The 20,868-nt window shown below is 43.2% G+C and overlaps 1 protein-coding gene across 4 annotated transcripts; it reads left to right on the forward strand.

Annotated features, from left to right (window-relative positions):
• The first annotated feature begins 540 nt into the window (after nucleotides 1-540).
• Nucleotides 541-20,472, forward strand: C10H10orf71 (chromosome 10 C10orf71 homolog). 4 transcript variants are annotated; one of them, XM_052799657.1, is made up of 5 exons: nucleotides 541-827; nucleotides 5,013-5,075; nucleotides 11,745-11,915; nucleotides 12,792-13,191; nucleotides 13,825-20,472. In XM_052799657.1, the coding sequence occupies exon 5, from the start codon at nucleotides 14,004-14,006 to the stop codon at nucleotides 18,651-18,653; it is 4,650 nt and encodes a 1,549-aa protein (XP_052655617.1). In that variant the 5' UTR covers nucleotides 541-827; nucleotides 5,013-5,075; nucleotides 11,745-11,915; nucleotides 12,792-13,191; nucleotides 13,825-14,003; the 3' UTR covers nucleotides 18,654-20,472. The 4 variants fall into 4 exon arrangements, with proteins under 4 accessions (XP_052655617.1, XP_052655616.1, XP_052655618.1 ...); XM_052799656.1 differs by lacking the exon at nucleotides 12,792-13,191; XM_052799658.1 differs by lacking the exons at nucleotides 5,013-5,075; nucleotides 12,792-13,191.
• The last annotated feature ends 396 nt before the right edge of the window (nucleotides 20,473-20,868 follow it).

Below are 20,868 nucleotides of genomic sequence, written 5' to 3' on the forward strand. Positions count from 1 at the left end.
CAGAAACTTAGCTTGTTGACTTCATGGCATATTTCCCCTATTATTCAACATCCTATTGCAGTTCACCAAATGAAATCCAATGCTGGCATGTGCCTCCCAGGAGGGCGGCTGGTCTTGTTTGCTTTGGAAGGACAGTGGAATGGGGTCCTTACTCCAAGAACACTGGATACATTTGTCCAGCCTTGATGATGAAATGAGCTATTTATGAAAAAGCACCATAGGACAGTAATGTGTCACTCATGCGCATACTTCATACACAGTATTTTTAATGGTGACCTTAATAAACATTTTGATTCCCACCTGTAGATACAAAAATGCAGTGCTTTACGGTTTGAATCACTGGCAGTAGCGAGCCAATCACACAGCATTACTTTCTGTATTAGTTATCTCTGAAGCATTACCAATGGTGAATCTAAATGTAAAAATAGCTGATGACTGTTTGTTTCATCTGTCTGTTACTTGACACCGCATGGTTATTCCAATACGTATGTTTGCCTCTTCCCCACCATGATCTCCGTTTGGTTTCCCCTTGCCTGATAACTATTTAAATACATTTTACTAACTTTGGATTCCTTGCTCACTTCACTTCACCTGGCTGGGCAGGTCTGCGAGGGCTCAAGGGTTAGCTCCTCCACTTTTACTATTTAATTTATTTTTCAGTGCTTGTTTCTATTAAGATAACCATGTTCAGAAGGAGAGTCTGAAACACATAAATAATGGGACGTGCTAATAGTAAGCAGGCTGCTGTAAAATGTGCTGGGGCTTTGACTTAAGGGAAGAAAGCGCAGCACTGCACTGTCCCTGATCAGGAAGCTGGAGCACAGAAGGTAAGGGGGAAGTGTATGGGTGTTTTTAAAGCAGGGAAATGAAGAATGGTGGTGTCTGAGTGTGTGAATGTGCGTGCACTCAAGGATCAGTTGTGTACTTGATCAGATAAGAGAATTTAAACAGCATTTATATCTTTTTTTTTTGGTGATTAGAGGTGGAAAGTCCTTTCATTTTGTCCAGCTTTTTTCTGCTCTGAAAAATGCAGGATCGTCTCTGAAAGTTTGTGTGTGGAAAGAGACATACATATAGATTTGTATGCAGTGATTACTTTTTATGACACATAATTGTTTGGTAAAGGGTTATGATGTTTTTAAAAGACCACTAAATTGCTACAAAGCTCCATTTAATTGTCCTCCGCACTGTGCTGTAAGCAACTTTAAGCAAATATACATTGATTTTATTTTCCAGATGATTTCCTGCCTACAGATAAGATAGTCTTAAAAATTTTAGTGATTTGTATAAGGGTTTGAAGGCATCTTTATTTCTTTTTTTTGGAACAAATAGGAAGAGAATAATTTAAATATTTTCTAGAGTAATTAGTATTCTACGGAGCCTGAAAAAGTAAAATAGTTCAAATACCTAGGCAGTGCTAAGAGGCCACTATAAATGACTGTGACTATGACTTGTATCCAATTTTAATCAGTGGAAAATTTCTTAAATGGCATAAGCTTTTCTGAGTCCAGTTGTTGCAGAACTTCTTAATCTGCCATCCCAAGGAACTGCATTTTATTAGCCTAGCTGCAGAACTCAGCAGCAAAGTAAGAACAGAAATAATTAAAATTGAGCTTGAGAAGCAAAACTGCTTGTGCTTTTTTAAATGGCCTGTGAACAGGCAATCTGATTAAATCTGAAGAGGGAAAAGTGTTCCAGCAGCAGGCCAAAGTGACTGGTTCACACTGACTTTGTACAGTATCAGCTAGAGCGTTCCTCACTAGTCCTCTGCCATTGCTGGGAGGGAGGCTGGGGAGAAGGAAAAGTGAGAAGAGATAAGAAGGAGAAATAAGCTTTCTGGACACAACCAAAGCCCATGGATCTTTTCCTTCACTTGTGCAAGGAAATGACCATGTAAAAAGCAAATACCCTCAGTTAAATGCTTGAAGGATAAGGCCTGTGGAAAATACTAACAAATAGAAGATTCCCAGTATATTGGAGCCCCAAAAGAACTAAATTTCTCCATCCTTCCATGCTTGTCACTAGGAAGGTATTTACATACCTATTCACAACTTAGTTATCAAAACAGTTGTAACAGGCACTCACCAGTGAACTTGAGGGTCACAGCTGGGTAGAGGTATGCAGGTATAATTGCATCCCTGCACCGCAAACCAAAAGCATGCGGAAATTTCACTCTGTAGCCTTTTATTCCTACCTGCTTCTCTGAATGTTTGTCTTGTCTGTGCTTGCATTACTAGACCTGTGCAAAAGGCCCATGAAAATGTAAATCCCTCGAACACCAGGAAAAAAGCCAACTACCCTATGAGCCAGGTTGGGAGAAAATACCACTTATCTGTATCAGTCTTTCCTTTCTTTAGTCTAGCTGAGTTTACACACACAGAAAGTTGCTGGCAGAGGCAAATTCTGCAAGTGGTTTTTAGCTGCAGGCGTTTTGCTGTACTGGCTTGCCTGCAGCCGGGGTGCCAGGTCACACAGAGCTTTGTCTACTATAAGCGATTGGGTGAGTCCATTGCTTTTAGAGCTAGCCTACATTGCTTGAGGTAGTGTCACATTTTGGGACCAGCGGTCTGTGAGCCAGCTGACAGGCGTGTGGGGAAAGGGAACATAGTGGGGGCTGCATGTGTGATAGGGGAACTTTACCCTTGAGGAAAGGTTGTCACTCTTCAATCAAGCCTGCGTATGGTTTGGGGTGGGTCAGTAATTGCTTATACATACATATCTATAGGTGTATATATACATTTGTGTGTGTATTAAGCTTGGTGTTTTGTGACTATGTTGCTGCTTGCCAGGTTTTTATGGCTTTCAAGTGTGTATGGTCAGATAGACTGCCACTGAGAGCCCTGTCCCTTGGCAGCCACAGAGAGAGAAACTGAGGCAGCATTGAAGCCATAAGAGGACAATGCTTTGCCAGAAGTAAGGTTTCCCTCTCTCTTGGGTTCCCCTGCCAAATGATCCTCTTTGGACAGGCTTAGAAAGCAGATATTTAATTATAGTCCTAAGTTTCTTTATCATCCACCTCCTGTGCTTGCAAATAATGATATACAAGAAGGCATTAGCTAGTAATGATTAATCTAAATCATCTGGTAACAGTCAGACCAATCTTCTTATGAGTCAAGCAGGTCAAATAGTGATGCATCTTTATTTTCAGTCTCTCACACAGCTACATCCCAATAGTTTCAGGGATGCTTTCCATGTTACTTACACACTATGTCTAAGGCTGTTTTGGGAACTGTGATAGGGCTATGACAGTCAGGTACATGAAGGCCACCTAACTCATACTTTCCATTTGGAAAAGATAGAGATGAAAATCCCCGCAATTTTTTGAAAAGTCTCTAAAAGAGATGCATGTGGTTACCATTTGGCTACACCTTAACAAGCAGAGTCAGCAAACAGCAGTATCTCGCAGTTTACAGCTACTGTAGATCCTCAGTCTCAGATGTGCCTCTATCACCTTTACCTGCATCAGGCATAAACTGTCATACCTTAAGGCCAGCTTGGCTTGCCCTGTCAGCTTCATTATAGACCCTTGTACAATTCTGCACACTTCTGATGGTTTCTGTTCTGTTGAGATGTATTTCAGGTGTGTTCCTGTCCCCATCTTTTGTATGTATCAAAGCACAGGGCTCCATTGTGCGGAAATTGGAGCAAATGCCCAGGACTGTCTGGGATGTTGGTGAAGAAGCAGCAACATGCTTAGAAGGAACTGGCCCATGCAAGCCGCATCCAGGGTTTGTGCTGGGGCAGTGGGGCAGTATTCCTGATCATGATGTTGTTGTTCACTGAGACTCTTTGTTTTGACTGATCTGCTTTGAAGTAGTGACATTAGGACTTAGTCAGTTTCTCCAAAACTGAGAAATTATTCTTTCACCAGGCTTCTGAATTGAATGAAGCAGTAGACAAGTAGCTAGAATTGTCACTTGGGGTGTAGGGGAGAATTGAGGAGGAGGGCTGGGGGAAGAAGAAGTGGTTGGTGACAGCACTGGGCTGTGGGTGATGCTATTGCTTGCCTCCAGGGTTTTTGAGAGGGTCTGGGTGGTCTGGAAAAGCACTGTGATGACAGCATCACTGAGGTTGCTGAGGGACTGATTCAGCCAGAGTCACCAGCCTATCTCTTAGGGAACAAGTGTGGATTCTGCTTAAAACTCTTGTTATTTTCCTTTCTGTCTTTTGCATATATTCTTTACAGAATAATCACAAGAAATGCCTTAGCATGTGCATTAACTGTAAAGAATGAGGAATTGCCTTGGGGACACACCATTAAATCATAACAATGAATCAATCTCTGCATAGGAAGAGGGAGTCTGCATTTCCCAGGGGAAAAAAAAACAAAACAACTCCTGTTGCACAATGAAGAGAGAACTGGAAGGAGCTTCCATCTTGCTCAGGACAAGACCACTGTCTGGTTTTTGCATCTCAAAAGGAGGAAAATACTATGGCCTCCAGAGAGAATACCTGGGGGCAAGGGTGGGTGGACTCTCCCCTGCCCTCTCCAAGTCCTCCCATAGGTGGATAGCTCTCCCATGGCCATCTTCCAGACAGCAGGCAGGAGTAAGGCAAGACACAGATTTTGTCCTTCAGCTGGAATGGCTCTGTTATAATCACAAATGGTTGAGGAGCAGTTTGTCATCAGAGGGAAGATGTTACGTGAATGGATGGTTGTGTGCTTGAGTCGTGTGCCCTGGTATGTATATAAGTGTGTATTTCCCTCCCCACCATACTGCTGGCTCAAGAACTGAGCTCCGTTGACTGCACTTGAAAGCTATATCAAGTTGTAAGTAAGAAATATCTCTAGTCCTGCAGTCTGAGCCAGAAAACCTTGAAAACCAAAGCCTCTACCTTCTCTGCCTCCCTCTGGTACATATACCTATTTGTCTTTGGAAACATAAGACAAGTGTTTCAGGATATTGCATGTCCCTAAATCCCATGGAATTCGTTGGGTGAGAAAACCACTTAGAACTTGAAACAATTTTGAATCTAACACGTACAAATGGCTTGAATTCTTTTCTTTATAGAAAACAGATTCAGCAAAATCCTTGTCCAAACCTTGGAAATATCCAGAAGATATTAAGGAGCAGGTGAGACTACCAGTAAAAGAATAATACTTCTTTTCTGCAAGCTTGTTATTTCCTGAGACTGTATCCTGTGTGAGTGGGTGTGGGTCAAATTCTCCTTGTCAAGAAGCTTAAATGGTCTAAGTGTAAACTTGACAGTGCAGATGGTATCGGTGTGCTGGGGCTGATGAGGAGCACAGTGTAAGTAAGTGGGGGATGGTTTCAGATTCCCAAGCTGGAAAGAGAAGTGAGGCATGGCTGGTTGATAGTTGCAGATTTCCTTGTGTAGGTCACAGAGGAGAATACACCTGCTTCCCTCTTGTGTCTAACATATACTTGCTGTTATCATTACAATTTTTCCATGACAGGGGCTGGGGACTGTCTGGCATGCTCCTTTACAAGGCATCCAAGCCATTACATTTGCTTTCTTGACCATGTATTTTTCTTCCCTTCCCCCTTTGTCATCTCCTGGCTCTAGGCATTGTGATGCTGTGGTACTCTACAACTTTCCCTCTACTGTGGGAAAATCTCCTTTCTCCCACTCAGGAAATGAAAACTCAGAAGCTTTCATCCTCTAAGCCTTGCTTGAGACTAAATGAAGGGAGATGAATGCCTGTCTCATCAGCCAAAATCCTGTCAGTGCTCAGTGAGGGGGCTGCCCCAATGCAATGTCAGTTGTCACCTTGAACTAGTGAGGAAGGCTTGAGTGTTCATGATCTCAGAGGGATATAGGTATCAAGCACCTGAGGCAGAACTGAGATCTTTGCAGTAAGTCCATCACCTGCAAATCTGGAAGGATTTCACTATACAATATTATGCCAAGCTACAGCACCACACTTAGTTGAAGGGGTTTTTTTTTTTTGCAGAGGCTCATCGTAAAGTACCATGTCTATGAAGGGCAGTGGGAAGATACATTTTTGCCTTAACTGACAAAGGTTAAGCTCTTATTGTGTGATTCAGAAAACATAGATTTGGTTCCCTGCCCTGCCACAGATGCCCTGTTTGATCTTGGGCAAATCAGTCAGTTGAAGCTGGGCCTTAGCTGCTGACCTGTAAATGAGACAGAAATCCTGCTTGCAGTGGGAGAGTTTGTAAGGATAAATAGCCACGAGGTGTTCATGTACCATATTACTGGGGAGCTGTATAAATATCTCAGTGTATAATGACTGACCTAGTTACAGACAGTGGCCTTTTCCAGTCAGACATTTAATGCCAAGAAATGCACTGTTTGGGTTCAGTTGCTTAAATGTCACTTGTCTGTGATGACTTCAGGTCATGAGAAGAGCACCATCCCTTTGCCTTGTGATTCTTGTAGACTTGTGCTGTTTGTCCAGTGCTGCACCTGCCCTTTGCCTGTGTTAGTCATAGGCTCTATGCCTTTGACTTCCTCCATCGTGTCTGCTTGTTATTGACTCTTCAAAGGCAGTGGATAGGGCTCAGGTAATGAAAAGACTGAACAAGAGTTGCAAGAAAGCCTCAGTCCAGATACAACCCTTTCCGAGAGACATCTCCTTCTTCCAGACTTGACAGGCCTCTTGGCAGGATGGGGCATTTGGAGGACATTGGGAAAGGCAGTCTAGAGACCAGCTGGAAATAACTGTTGGGTCTTTGCCATTGAACGAGAAAGGGAAAGGTTGAGAGAATTGCCATGAATCTCCATAGCTGTTGCAAGGAGTCTCTATTCCTCCCATTTTTCTTCACATGAGGTCTTCATCTCCCAGTGCTTGAAGCTTTGTGGTCTGAGCTGAAGAGGTAAGCGTTCCAGCTGGGGCCTGGAAGAGGTTCACATCCTTTGGGGAAAGGACACAGAGCAGGATATATAACACACAGTCATTAGCTAGGTACACTCCTTCCTTGCATTCATGCTTCCACCAGGTTGCACTGACCTTCCTTGAGCTGTGAGTCTGATGAGTCTCCAGTTCCAGCTCCCATGGCAACAGATGCACTAGCTTCAGTAGAGCTCACTGGGAGAAAAAGACTTCAGCTGTCTTTTCTGGAAAAAAAAAAAAAAAAAAAAAAAAGGTTTGATTAAACAAATAAAATCACAATCATATTCATTTTAATGACATTTCCCCTAGAAAGACAATTGGAAATTATTTTTTTTATCATTTGGAATATTTACTTAGGGAAATTTCAAAACAAGATCACATTCTCTGTTGCAATACCATCAGAGTATTGTTTGATGTGGAAAATAAAATGAAAAGTTTCACTTAATATTGAATAGCATACACCCTCTCTGACTTAAGGACAGTAAAAATATACTATTTTAACTATTATGGTATATACTACATGCTACTTCTCATGGCCTATAGTGTAAAAATAGTGAAATAATCTGAAATGAAAAGATTTAAAAAAAAATTCTGAATGAAATTTTGAAATTTCTAATTTAATTTCTCTCCAGAATCTTTATTCCATGTGAAATTTCAAAAACAATCTAAATGAGAACATCCTCCCATCACACACACACACACACACACACACACACACACACACAGAAACACATTTCCAAAAGATGATATTGTCCACAGGATGGCAATTCAGATTGGCAGACAACTCTGCTGGTCCAGTCTGGGACTGCACAATATCTACCACACCACTCTTAGGTCTAGGTATTCTAGTTAATATTGCAGAAAAGAGAAAAATTACTTTATTCCAAATGCACTGCTATTCTCAGTGGTGACTGATACAGGTTAGAAAATCAGAATTGTCCAGAGGACATGATTTGGTGGCATAGCAATGTGGTATCGGTTCCAAATCCTTTTCCTTCCCATGTTGGTCTGAATGCCACATGGGGGTGAGGTTTGGCTCTTCAGAGATGTTGGATTTCACTTTACTGTGGTTACAGTTGCTTATGTAGCCTTCTGGATAATGCACCAGTGTTGGCTTAGGAAGTAGATGTATTTAGAGTCACCAATTCTGTTCTCAGTTATTCTACTGACGTCAGTAAAATTACTCTAGATTTATATCAGTGTAACTGAGAACAGAAGTTGGCCCAAAGTCAAGAACAGTCTCTCCTCTTCTCTGGCCCAGGACAAGCTGTTCGAGACACAATTGCTGGGCCAAATCCTCAAGAAGAATGGACCCAGTCTACACTGGTTTGGTGCAGACACATGGTTCTTTCACCTTGCTTTCCAGTGCAATGATCAAAGATCTGATGCTGGAATAGCTGAGGTCACCTTGTTCTATGCTAGTCAGTTCTGTCAGTATTTGGGATCTTCACCCTAAGCTGGACAGATCCAATTCTCCACCCTCCAGCAGCTGGAGCAAGTATTTGTATTTGAGCAAAGTGGTTCCCCTTTCCCCAGGCAGGAGAATTCACTTTGGCTGCCCTTTATGACCACAAAGTATAGATGAAAGACATCTTGCTGGATGAGGGAAATGGAGGCTCGTGCTAATAGCTCTCGTCTTAAGAGCATCTTAATCCAGAAGTTGCCTTTCTTGACAGTTCAGAGAAATGTGGCTGGAGCACCGCTGTCTCTCTTGCCAGGCAGCTCCCCTCCTTGGTGAGGGTGTTGTGATCCTCCCCCCAGTTCATGTGCTCCAAGGGCTGCTCAGAGACGCAGTGTGGCTGGAGCAGCCCAGGCAGCAGGACAGATCAGAGAGAGCATTTGGCTCCGATGCAGCCCCATACGACCGGCCCACACACCCTTGGCAGTCCAACCAGCCCAGTACAAGGGATGTTTGGGTATTCTACACCAGACTACAGGGGTTCTTCGTTTCTCCCGGACATCCTTCTGGCTCCTTGTCTCTGACAGGGACTCACAGGGTGACCTTTAACTCCCTGACACCCTTTTGTCTGTTTTCCTAAATATGCAATGAAGACAGCAGTACTGTGATCATTGACCAACAGCAGCACACTCAATAGGCATTCACAAACTGATCACTGCTGCCGTGCAGTATTTTCTGGCGATATCCGAGAGAGCTCACTGAGCCAGCCCCGCTCAGGCTAGCGACAAGCTACCATTGGCTGGGAGCGTTGTCTTACCCTGATGACACATAGCTGAACAGGCCTGTTCCCATCCAGCCCTCTCATCTGACTATGAGCAACCGTGTGTGCCATGAACAAACATGCACCTGTACAAAAAAGTCATCAATTCATTAGGGATTCTCCTATTTCCCATGGTAAGAAGGACTAACTATTCATTGTCATGATGAGCCCTTGGAAGCCCAAAGCAGTGGCATGTGTGCAAGTAGAGCATGCCACTGCATAAACCTCAGCCACCAGTCACCATAGGGCTCTGAGTTTTGGGCTGGAGTTGTGGATGGATACCATATAGAGAGCACTACATGAAGAAACCAGCTTACAAAGATTTAAAAAAAAAATAAATAAACCTTCCCTCCTTCTCCCTTCTCTTCCCATCCTCAAGGGGAATGCAGTGCTGCTGACTTCAAACTGCTATGCAGCTCCCAAGGGCTCTGCCAAAATGCCACTGCGATGTCTCATGGCACAACATTTCAGCCAAATACCAGCCCAAGGGGAGTGGGGGAACCAACCAGTCCTTTATATATTGCAGCAGCAGTGATGTCACACACTCCAGCCAAGTTTGCTGGTTTGCCCAGCTCCTGTCTAGTGCAAAAAGTTGACATTCAGTCTGTGCCAGCCCAGGAATAGTCTCTGTAATTTAACCTCCTCATCAAAACTTGTTAGGCACTGAAGAGAGCCACTGAAAAAAGCCTCCTATTTAAAAGAGAGGGGAGGTTGGTCTCTGATTAAGCTCCTTGAAATCTGTACATTCATGCAAGCTTTTTCAGTAGCTAGTATCAGATGATGCCTACTGCAAACACCTCACATGTTTCTCAGCTTTTCCCAGGCAGTTCCAGATGTGCAGCATTGCTTTCCTCTGTCTTGAAAATACACTGAATTCAGACATCCTTAAATGTTTGAACCAGCTGAAACCTGACCTCAGCTCAAACACTGCACCTTGCTTGCTGGCTGCCATGTTTGTCCAAAAAGGTAAAGAAATGGGACTTTACCAGGTTATTAAACCAGCCATGAACAGCTGCTTTGTCCAAGTTCAGAAGTTGTCATCATATCTATCCAAGGGATAGCTAGATCAGTACAGTGCTGCTGTTTCCATCCAGTCCCAGTAGTGATCTGCAGTTTGAACACTTGGTGTAGATACAGCTTTTCCAGCTTGAAACATTACACTGCCCAAGTACCAGTATTATGGCCAGGCAAGACAAGGATCTTCACAAGGGTTTCAGAGACAGTGACAGTGGCTATTCTTTTCTTAATCAGTGGTGCTGAGTTGTTTTTGTAACAGTGACACCATCTAGGAAAATAATTGCTGAGATTACATCATGATCTCCATGTTTATTGTTACCCTACTCACTTTTCAGCAAATGTTCTCAGTTTACAAGGGACAAGATGTTTCTTCAGACCTCTGTCCATGAGATCTGAAAGCCAAGCTTCCTCCTGGTTCAGGCACCACCACCAATAAATAGTGATAAACATTGTGCTGCTGGAATTTAGTCAACGGCCCCATTGATGAGTGAGCCAGAACAAAATCACAATCTCCCACGGCTGTGTTGGCTTTGCACAGTTAAGAGTACCACAGAAGCAGTAAAATTGTAATTTAACCTCTGAGCAAAGAGATAACTGAGTACACATCTCCGCAATGAGGATGCTTTTTTACGTTTAGATGCAACCAGACATAGCATTGGGGTTTTTTGCTTTGCTTTTACTTTTTTCTTACTCAGACATCTTAAATGGACCACAAAAAGCTCTGATTGGTACAGGCTTGTCCCTAAGCTAACACTGATAGCTGTCCTTCCTCAGGTAAGGTGTAGGAGACCATCCCAGAGGCTGAGTCCTTGTTGCCACTTTTGCCAGTGTGTTTTGAATACCACAGGCTGTCACAAAAGTTTCCTTAGAGCAGACCCTTGCTTCAGGAAAATCTGCTGTATCTACACCTATGTGCATTACCTCAGGGCCAGGCAGTTCTTGTAGGAAATGGATATATTCTTGCAAAGATTAAGCAAACTAGCCTGAACCTTGAGGGTCTCTACAGCAAAAGGACAGCAGCAATGCACGTTCACCATAGCTGAGCTTTCCTTTAGCATCTCCTGACTCTGGTTCGTGCATGGAAGCAAAAAGTTATTTTCTTTACTGTCCTTCACCATCCCAGCTGTCCACCCTTCCTCTCCTTTACAACAGGGGTAGTGTAAAGGCTGGACTTTCAAACCTCAGCTGCATTAGTTCCCACTCCATCAGATTGACATCTGTCTATACTTGTTGGCAGTAGGAAGTCATATACAGGGGGAGTGGAGGCACACATTTTCCTCTGCAGTCCCTCTGAAAGGGTGGCACAGCAGGGACATAGTCAGCAGCAGGGAAGAAGTCATCTGGCACAACCCCTCATTTTAACCTGGAGATGTCACCCAGCCTTTGCAATGGGCAGACTGCCAGGAAACCATTGCTCACTCAGCTGTTAGTCCCTGCTGAGACTGCCAGAGAGTGCTGGAGTCTGTGATAGTTGTTTGCTAGAAACCTGACTGCACTCTGCAAGCTACCAAATCCTAAAGGTATCTGGTTATTATCACTCTGGGATGGATACCTGTCTCTTTCGGTAAGAAATCCTGTAAATGACTCCTAAAATGGTTGTAAAATGTGAAGGAACAAATAAATGAATGAATACAGCATGAGACAACCTTCAGATCATGCAAACAAATGTCTTTGTTTTCAAATTGCAGAGTTCACTTAAGATCAAAAAATGCTGAAGGTCAGAAACATCCAGCGACACTACTTCTGTGGAATCTACATTACTGGACTATTTCTACCTCCTCACTAAAGATGGTCAGAAATGAAGCCAAATACAAGCATGAGAGGGAGTTCTAAAGATGAGAAGCAAAATTACATGGCAGGTATGTACCTGTACTTCCCACTCATATAACTGTTAAGAATCAAACCCGAGTGGGATGGCCTTTCATTTGTCTTCTCTTTTTTTCTTGCTGCATTATACACAGAAATGTATGTGCAGTGGGGGGAGTGAAACTCACTTTTGAAAAATCTTTGTACAAAGCAAAATGGAGAAGCTCTATTAAGCTCATTTTATTTCTGGTGTAAATCTATTGTAGTTCTGCATAAGTCATTGGAATTGTATGGCTGGAAGGACAGAATTGAGATTCACTATGATACTTTGAGTCTAGAAATAGGTTGGCTGAGGTTTTTTTTAAATAGAAAAGGAAGATGAAGAGTCTTTTCATTTGAAGAAACAACTGAGCCTGAGTAATCCAGCTGAGTAAGCCCAGTTCCTCTGACTTTTCATATTTTGACCAGTACTGAGTCACCATAGGGAAAAACGTGCCCTTTCCAAGAGTCTCACTGAGATGGGCCAAAGCGGAATCATGGATTTGGACAGCTGGAGGGGCTGAAATCTGGATTTCATTGCTCAGTTCTACAGTGGATCCAAGCTTGAGATGGAGGCAGCTTCCACTTGTATAGAAACTAGAAGCTGCTGTAGATGTGAACTGTGGTGTTTCAGCTCATCACAAGTTCATGATGCACTTGTACTAGGAAATGGAGAGACAGATGAGAATTTCCTTAAGGAGTAGGTTTTAGTTGGCTCTTGAATATGCTTTTAAACTGAGTCTCCCTGTAGTTTAGTCAATACCCTGCTCAAGCCCTTGAATGTGAGAATAAGTAGCTAAAGAGTTTACAGAGTAAACTTTAAAGAGTTTTAGTGTATAGATTTCAAGTACAGCTGAAGGGTCTGTTTTGCTTTTATTTGTTCCATCCAGAGATTCCCCCATCCTGTCTTCAGACTGATGTGGAGATAGACAAAAAGCACAACGCTGTGGGCCCTGACTGTGCATCGTAATCGGGGATTAATGGAAGGCTGTGATATTTTATAATTGTGTTGAATGGGTTACCTTTTGCTCTCAGCGCTTCTGGAACTGAAGCCAAATGCTCCCTGTGCTCCGTTAGTGGCTCTGCTGGAGTCCCCTAGGCACTCCTGCCTTCTGCTGGCTAAGCTGATATTAGCAGCCTCTTCAGTTTCAACACCAATCCAACGGCATCTGGATATGGGTGGCTAAAGGATTTTACCCCACCAATATATGCTTGGAACATGCTAATGCACAGTAAATCCTCTTTACCTGTAGTGCCATTCTGCTTTCTCGAACAATGGTTCTGCTCAGGGTAATTGTCACAGCGAAGCTCCAGCCTGATACAACCAGGCTCATCTCTATAGACTTCATTTTCTGCAGTCATGAGCTAACACATGAGTGAGAACAGAATCTTCTGTAATAACTTTATTTTTCACAAAATATTTTAACTTATAGTTATGATGTCTTGCCAAGTAAGTTTTATGAACTTTTCTTTCATTTTGAACATAGTGTGCAATGATGTACCCAGTGACATTCTTTTTTTAAGTAAGTTTTGTCCCTTTTTATTACCAATTCTTCCTGGCCAAAAAATGGCTAACCTTCTTAGCTAAATACATGCACAGCACTTGGAAGTGTTTATGGTTGGAGGTATGGAAAGGGAAGTACTTGAAATTTGGCTCTTATATCCTTGTTTAAGAGCCCAAGTAAAGAATCTGAGGTGAAACCACTTTTTTTAATGGCACTTTCCAGAAATTAAACTATCTACCATGAGCTACTTGAATTGACCAAAATAACAATTATTTTTCATGTTGTTTATTGTGTTGCTAGCATCTTGTTTAGAATACATGTAGGAACAAATTAGGCAGTGACAGATATATCTGGAAAATGCTCTCTGTCTGGTGGTGTTAATATAGAAAAATGATAATTTATAATTTTGGCTTTGCAGAGAAGAAGGTTTCCTTCAGCTATTCCGTAAGACGAATCCATGTGCAGCAGCACCTTCTGGAGGAATCACTTTGTGCTTGTGAATTGCAAACAGCTGGAACCACCCCACGCAGTCATCTGCCTATTTGACACTTGAAATAATTAATCCTTTGGATAATTCATTCATGACTCCCATGAACAATGCAGGGAAATAAGAAACATACAGAAGGACATAGTGACTCCTCAAGTATTGGGAGTCTCCTGGATGACACAGACAGAGAGGTGAGCAGCCTCACAGACCGGGCTTTCAAAAGTTTGTGTGTGGCAGAACTCGAAGACTCTTACAATGAACCAGATCTTGCCATTTCACCTGACTTTGCCCTCCAATTCTCTGCTAAATTTCACCCAGCGACATTAAACCATGCCATCAAGAAAAGCAACATCTGTAACAATCTAACAAGAAACAATGAACATACAATATGGGCTTCCACATTCCAGCAGTTACAAAATTGTGCTCCAGAGGAGAAAAGGATTGCTAAAAATAATTCCTTTGCCACAGAAAGGAAAAAGCTGAATTTGCCAGTCCCTGGTCCAAGGAACAATAAACATGTTTCAAAAGTGTCCTCGTTGATTAAGACATTTGATAAGACTGCAGACCAAGGGTCAGGAGGTTCCCTGATAGCCATTAAGCAGCCCATTAAGAATAGCTTTCAAAAATGTAAATTAAATCATGGAAATGATATGGCTTGCTGGGATGACACAGACATTTTAAGCATCCACAAGGAACTTTCTGAATTTTCCGAGGCTGGTCAAGGTAGCCACTGTCTCAGTGGCAAACACGAGCCACAGAAAAGACCTAATAAAATAGACCTGAGTTATTGTGGCTCTGCCGGTTATTATCCTGTGCTGATTGAGATGTCAAAAGTAGCCAAGTCAAATTTTTCCCGTTCTTCTAAGAAGGCTTTAAAAAACAGAAGTATGAAAGTTAATGAGCCAGCAAAAAAAGGTAATTTTCTTCACAGTGAGAATAGTGCTTTTGAATCATGGAATGTTCATCATAAAAAACTGACTGAAAAGGAGGAATTTGTTGATATAAAAATGAAAAAGGAAGGTCTTACATATCTGGAAGAAGCACCATTTATTAAAGGATCCCACACACGTGAACATAAATTGCCACCTGTCAAGACCACTGTAGCCAAGAAGCAGGAGAAAGATTTTCAGATTAAGCCACCTCCACCAGAAGCTGCTTTCAACATCCCTCTCTCAGCTGTGTATGTACCTGAGGGCCCTCTCCCTTCAGAAACTGAACTTCCTGCTGCTCTTCCCCCCGCGCCCCCCCCCAGGATCCACGCACAGCAGGGTCCCCCTCGGCCACCCCCTGTCCCGCAGGCGCTTCCTCTTCCACCCGCCACCCAGCAGGGCCATCCCCCAACACCCCCTACCCCTGAAGCCCCTCCTGTGCCACCACCCCCAGTGCCGGCTCAACTTTCCCCCCCTGCCTTGTCCCAAGCCTCCATCTCACCCCAGTCCACGTCCTACAGGACGTTTTCATCCTCACCCATGTCCCTGGCACCCAGCCAGCCTCCACCGAGACCCCTGGCCACCTTAACTGAAGAGGAGGCCCTCAGTCCCCAACTGGGCAATACCTGTCCGCCCTGGAGGAGACAGAGGGCTACAAAAGGGGCAGCAGAGAGGAGACACACCTCAAAGGAGAAGTTCACAGCCAGTGATGAGACCTGCTCATTGTCCGAAAAGGCGACTGGTGCTGAACCTGGTCTGGACGTGACTCCTCTGACTAAACAGGTAAACTCCCCTGGATCGATCAGTCCCTCTTTCAACATCACCGAACTCTTAACACCCATCATACCACCAAAACAGGAGGTGGACGCTGTTGAAAGTGAGCTGATACCGCTGACACCTCCTCCCACTGAAAGCATGGCATTGAGAGACCACGAGGGGAGCACATTTGGTGATTACAGGTCTCGGGATAGTTACAAATCAAAAGCATCGAGTTTGTTATTCAACTTGAAGGATGTGCGTAAACGTGTTAAAAGCATTTATACCCCTTCCCCCCTGTTAAGGGCTTTGGAGGAGAAAAATAAAACTAGGGAAAATATACAGGAGAGTACAAAAATGAATCCCTCACTCTTGACTTTACAAGAAAAAAGTAACAAAAATATTGGAGAGAAAGATGAATCGAGTGATATGACCTCCGTATTGTCTGGCAGTGTTCACAAAAAGGACAATAAAACTGATTTAACTGGACACTTTACAGACAATTACCTGACTTTGAGTTCACCCCAGACAACAGCAGACCTTTTATTTTACCGAACTGGAGACAACTTGCAGCAAGACGATTCAAAACATGAAGATTTAGTTCAAACCACAAGGGATAATGAAAACTTCCCCTTGTTCAGACATGAATCAAATGAACCTGATTTAAGAAAACATCTGCAGTATCCAGCACTGAAACCATTCAGCAGAGACAATGCAGATGCGACAGCTGGGCAGCCCATGCAAAATCCCAGTGTCCAGGGTGAGGAAAATGAGAGACAGGCTGCTATTCAGAATGAAAATTTTGCCTTCAAAATTCTCCCAAACCAACTCTCACCAGCAGAGGATGTGCCTTACAGTGCCCCCCAAACCAATATGGTGGTACCTGGCCATGAAGCAGAAGGCAAAAGAAGCACTAGTTCTTCGGAGCAATCTTTCGTTTCCACGGTAGAGCAGCCACTTCAGGAGGAGCCGTTTCCACCAGTGCCCCTGATGCAGAAGGCATGCTCTCAAGAAAGCCAGAGGACTAAGAGTGAAATGGGTGCAGACAGTAAGAAAAGCCACAAGGAGAGAGGGAAAGAGGTTGGGGAAGATGAACTGCAATATTATGCTTGTATCAGCTCTGGTACTGGTACAGCAGAGAAGAGAGAGGGGAAGGTTACTGGGAATGAACAGAGCAGTGTGATGAAAGAGAATCTAAGGAGAGAGAAAAGGGAAGAGGCCGACAGCACAGATTCTGCTTCCAACAGTATAAGGGACATGTCCATCCCCAGGTCTGAGGAACTACAAACACCACCATCTTCAAGCTCAACCAAACCCAGTTTGTTTATGATTAAAGATAACACGTTCAGGTCACCTCAGGTAATAAGGGCTGTCAAGCTGCCCCTGTTCAGGTCCTTTTCCCTGGATGATACAGTAAGCAGCAGTTATAAGGAAATGGAAAGTAGGTTTATGCCCCCAGCAGAGCACAACAAGCAGCTCGGAAACCTGTTGCATGCCCAGGAGGTAGGCTGGTCAGCATCGAGGCACAGAGGGCAGCAGAATGTGAAGGATGGAGAAAATGACAGCGGGAAAGAGGCCAGGGAGCCTGGATCTACTTCAGCAACACTGGATCCCAGCCTTCTGGAAGATACAGAGAGCTTTTCATTAGGGAAGCTGATGGAAGAAGATGAAGAGACTTGTGCTTTGTTAAATAAACTTGGGAAAATGAATGAGGAACGCGTCTGCAGAAGGAAAGAGAAGCCCCAGACTAGGAAGGCAAGACACAGCTTAACGCAGCCAAATTTAGGTCTGGAAAATGAGCAAGCACAAAACAACCCTAGCTATCCTGCAGAAAGAAAGATGAATTACTTCAAGAATCATCATTTATCTAATCGCAGAGGTGGCTCCTGTGCAAAAAAAATAATCACTAGGGAGACAATTTCCCCTGTGACTGGCTCCATATCAGAGGACCACATGTATTCTCCTGTACCCCATGAAGCTTTAGAGGACGTCTTACGTACAGAAGGTGCACCGGTTTTGTTAGACAGTCTTGCATGCTCTGCTGTTACAAGCCCCAGGTCAGGCAGCACAATGCACTCTCTTGCTGCCAGTTCATCGTCAGACAAACCAACAATTTCTGGCCTTAGAGAGACAGAGGATGTTATAAACCCTGCCTTGCTGAACATGGCACTAAAAAGCCAAGCTGATATGTCTGCAGAACAGATATTTGATTCAGCACGGAGGAATCTGCTTTCAAATTCTGCAGGGGAAGCTGAGAGACTGGAGCCCAGAGGACCTGGGGAGAGAGCAGCAGGCAAGCCTCCTGCTGTGCCACCAAAAACAGAAAAGGCTCTGCGGCGGGCCAAAAAGCTGGCAAGCAGGAGAAAGAAAATGCAAGAGCAGCAGAAAAAACATCAGACTGAGTATACAGATGCTGTAGGGAGAAAGCCTTCTCATTCTGGACAGACACTAGCATCTCCTTCACCCTTGGGATATTCTCCTCTCCATCCTGCCCCTCACTCAACTTTTACTCCCACAGAAACCAGTACAGGAAGACCCAGTGGTACATCAGCAGTAAGCCCTTCACCCTCTTCAACCCAGCGTAAACTCCTCCAAGACCCTGACTCTGGTCAATACTATGTAGTTGATTTACCAGCTGAAGTTAATTTAAAGACATTTTATGACCCAGAAACTGGCAAATATGTTCAAGTCTCAGTCCCTTCCTCAGAAGGAAACTTATACCAACCCCCCTCTTCAGAAATTATGAATTCTCCCTATGCCTCCTATCCTAGAGTGCTGCCTTTACCAGCTTCATCTGTAGCAGTGCTGAAGTCACCTTCTCAGCTCTCTGAACCTACCTGGTTAATGCCAGCTGTACCAGGAGAACCAGCTGAACTACCTGAAGATGGCCAGCAGGATTACGGATACAGTGAAGCTGTGGATACTCAGGCCTATATTGAACCAGCCTCTTACTCCTACAGTCAAGACACTGAAGAAACTCAGGTTCGCTTAGGAAAGGACACGAGCCCAACCCCAAATACTGACATAGTGTCTCTCACTGAGTTAGATGATTTTGCTGCTGAAGGAGTATCTTGAAAGCTGAAGTAACAAAATATGCCAGCTAGTGTTTTTAAGAACTGTTTGGACAGACACACGCACACAAAAGCACATGCAGATTTGATGTTTGTACAACACTTTATGTCTGAATCTCATTGTGGTTTGGGTGGGAAGGAAAATGAAAGCTGACCATGAAAGATGCAAGGTGATGATCACTCTGAAGAAGAGTGAAATTGAGCAAGCACCAAATTATCAGTGAGATGAAGGGGCAATGCCAGCTAAACAAATAAATACAACAGTATGAAGCCACTGCTTGCTGCTGCTGCTGCTTTGCCATTATGGTGGCTGGGATTGCCAAAGCAAGTGTCCTTTTGCCCAGATGTGTTGCATGATATATGATATGAAGTAAAACCTATGACACCATCCTGTCCATCCTATGAGACCTAGGACAGATGCCGCATCTGCTAAACTTTCCTCACTCACTGCCTTTGAACTATACTGACAGGTAGAAAGCATGGCTACAAATATGCCATAAACCCAAGATTCATTTTTTGCACACTTTGATCGCCCAAATGTTATTGACAAGAAGATTGTATACTGGATGAACAATACAACAGCTGCGTCAAAAAACATTTAAACAACCAGAATACAGTTGCAGCTGCTCCAAATAAGTTCCCCTAGAGTCAGGGGTTATCTATAATGCAGCTTAAAACTTCAACTTATCTTGATGCTTGGCCTGAGATATTTTGGTAAGGAGCAAGGTTGAATGAAATCTCATAACAGTATTTAATTTTTTGTTAGGATGAGAAGATCTTTGCTTATTATAATTGAAATGCTTTTCATTTTGTTTTGTTTTCAGAATCCCACTGAAATACAGCGCTACCTTTTAAACCCTGAAAAACATATGTAATTTTGGTCTTGTGAATTCTTTGATTTAAAAAAAAAGAAGAGAGATAAAAATCATCCAAAGTGTTAAATTTCTAGAAAAGTGCTTCTTTGGATTATCACTTTTCTTTGAAAGATCTGTATCAAAATATCACTCATCCTTGCATAAGCTCTTTTTTATCATCATAGATAATGAGAGAACCTTGGTGAAAAGATGGAAAAATTGAATGTAATGTGCCTGCTTATAAATATCTGTATTTGGAGTGTTGGTTTACTTTGTCTCATTTTCATACTGTTCTCCCCAATTAAAACTGAAGTGCAGGAGATCTAAGGAAGAAATATATCTGACTTTCAGCCTGATTCACACCTTAGGCTATTTTTACGGGATTGTTTTCAGTGAAGTGACTCGACTTCCTGAAAAGAAAGGGAAAACCCAGACCTTTTGTTAATAAATACAACACGGAGATGGGACACAGGCACTGCTTCACTCTCCCAGTTTTAATATCTATGAGAGAGGTTTTCTTCAGTAAATTCTTAATTTCCCAGCACCAAGGCTGCTCAGGACACAGACCAGCGCTTGGTGGTTTGACTCCTTCCCTAACCTGAACTCAGCTCCCAGCCTTCCTCCATCCCTGACAAGAGCCATACATTCAGGACCTGTCCTGATCCCACCAGACACTTCCTTTCATCAATGCTATTTGCTAAAACATTTCCCTTAAAGGGGCTAGACAAACACTAAAGACATCTCTTCGTTGATTTCAGTGGGGTTTGGATTTGGTCTTTAATGGTTTCCTAAGGTTCATTTCACCTGTTATGCAGAGTTGTGTCAGATTTGCCATTTTGTGATTTGGCAGGGATGGTTGCAGCAGAGGTGTGGGGTGGAAATGGAGAAGCTTGTACTGTTTTGGTTTGGGTTTTGAGCACATTCAGCCAAATGTTCATATCTGAATAAACAATTATTGTTCAGTCTCTACCCTTGAAAGTTTTCAACACCTGGCTGGATAAAGCCCTGAACAACCTGGGCTGGCCTAGAGCTGACCCTCCTTGAGCAGGAGGTTCATCCAGAGACCTCCTGAGATCTCTTGCAGCCTGAATTATCCTATGATCCTATTCTGCAAACATTAAAATTTTTAAACCAACTTTGACTTGGAACTCAGAAAATGCAGTCTCCCCTGGGAAAGGGCTCATTTAGAAAGAAATAAAGAATTTGAAAATCGAGAGTGTTTCAGGAACAAGAATAAATTTTCAAGTTGTTAAATTAAGGGAAATGGCCCCTTTTATGAATATTTTTCCTTTTTTTAGTCACAAATATTTTGCTAAACTGACACAGTGCCATTCATGTTGCACTTCTCTGTTGCTGTCACTGTAT

This window comes from Harpia harpyja, chromosome 10, assembly GCF_026419915.1.
Source record: "Harpia harpyja isolate bHarHar1 chromosome 10, bHarHar1 primary haplotype, whole genome shotgun sequence".
Taxonomy (NCBI): domain Eukaryota; kingdom Metazoa; phylum Chordata; class Aves; order Accipitriformes; family Accipitridae; genus Harpia; species Harpia harpyja.